The sequence below is a fragment of the Colobus angolensis genome, unplaced genomic scaffold (assembly GCF_000951035.1).
Source record: "Colobus angolensis palliatus isolate OR3802 unplaced genomic scaffold, Cang.pa_1.0 Scaffold5, whole genome shotgun sequence".
NCBI classification, from domain to species: Eukaryota; Metazoa; Chordata; class Mammalia; order Primates; family Cercopithecidae; genus Colobus; species Colobus angolensis.
Genome location: NW_012118487.1, coordinates 14,540,979 through 14,541,686, shown reverse-complemented (window position 1 = coordinate 14,541,686; position 708 = coordinate 14,540,979). Strand labels below are relative to the sequence as shown.

The 708-nt window shown below is 65.3% G+C and overlaps 1 protein-coding gene across 2 annotated transcripts in view; it reads left to right on the top strand.

The window, feature by feature from the left end:
- The first annotated feature begins 375 nt into the window (after positions 1–375).
- GALNT7 (polypeptide N-acetylgalactosaminyltransferase 7) overlaps positions 376–708 on the top strand; it is a 159,425-nt gene continuing 159,092 nt past the window's right edge. For both annotated transcript variants that reach the window (XM_011959610.1, XM_011959611.1), the window contains exon 1: positions 376–608. In XM_011959610.1, the coding sequence (XP_011815000.1) occupies positions 483–608 (126 nt within the window). In that variant the 5' untranslated portion in view covers positions 376–482. The remainder of the gene's footprint in view (positions 609–708) is intronic.

Genomic DNA, 708 nt, shown 5'->3' with positions numbered 1-708 from the left:
GGACGGAGTTATGGTCCATAATTACAATAAAAGTTTGGGGATCTGAAAGCTTTAAGGAGCTGAGCTGTAGGGCAAAGGCTAAGGACCAGACCTGGGGAAAGTGCAAGTTAGTTGCAAGGTAGCAGGGGACTGTGAAGGCGGCTCGCGTGGAGAGCAGGGGACTGCGGATCTGGAAGGGGGCAGGTAGAGAGGAAGGCAGCCTGGAAGAGCGAGGCACACGGGTCAGTCGGAGCTCTGCGGTGGCCGCCGGAGGGGAGGGGGCCACGGGGAGGGCGGAGGGAAGAGCCCGGGGAAAGGTATAGCCGAGGGGAGTTCCGGATCTGGAGCTGGAAAGGGCAGGCAGCGGAGAGGGCGGCAGCGGTAGCGGTAGGGGTGGGGGAAAGAGGAGGAGGAGGAGGAGAGCCGGAGGAGGGGGGAAGGAGGGAGGGGAGAGCGGTGGCGGCGGCTGCGCCGGGCTGTGAGTCTCTCGCCGCCGGAGGAAGATGAGGCTGAAGATTGGGTTCATCTTACGCAGTTTGCTGGTGGTGGGAAGCTTCCTGGGGCTAGTGGTCCTCTGGTCTTCCCTGACCCCGCGGCCGGACGACCCAAGCCCGCTGAGCAGGATGAGGGTGAGTGACCCGCCCGGCCCCCTCCGGCGGCAGCGACCGGCAACTTGTTTTGTTTGCCCGCGTGTGGAGGGAGCAGGGGGCGGCGGGGTCGCGGCACGGC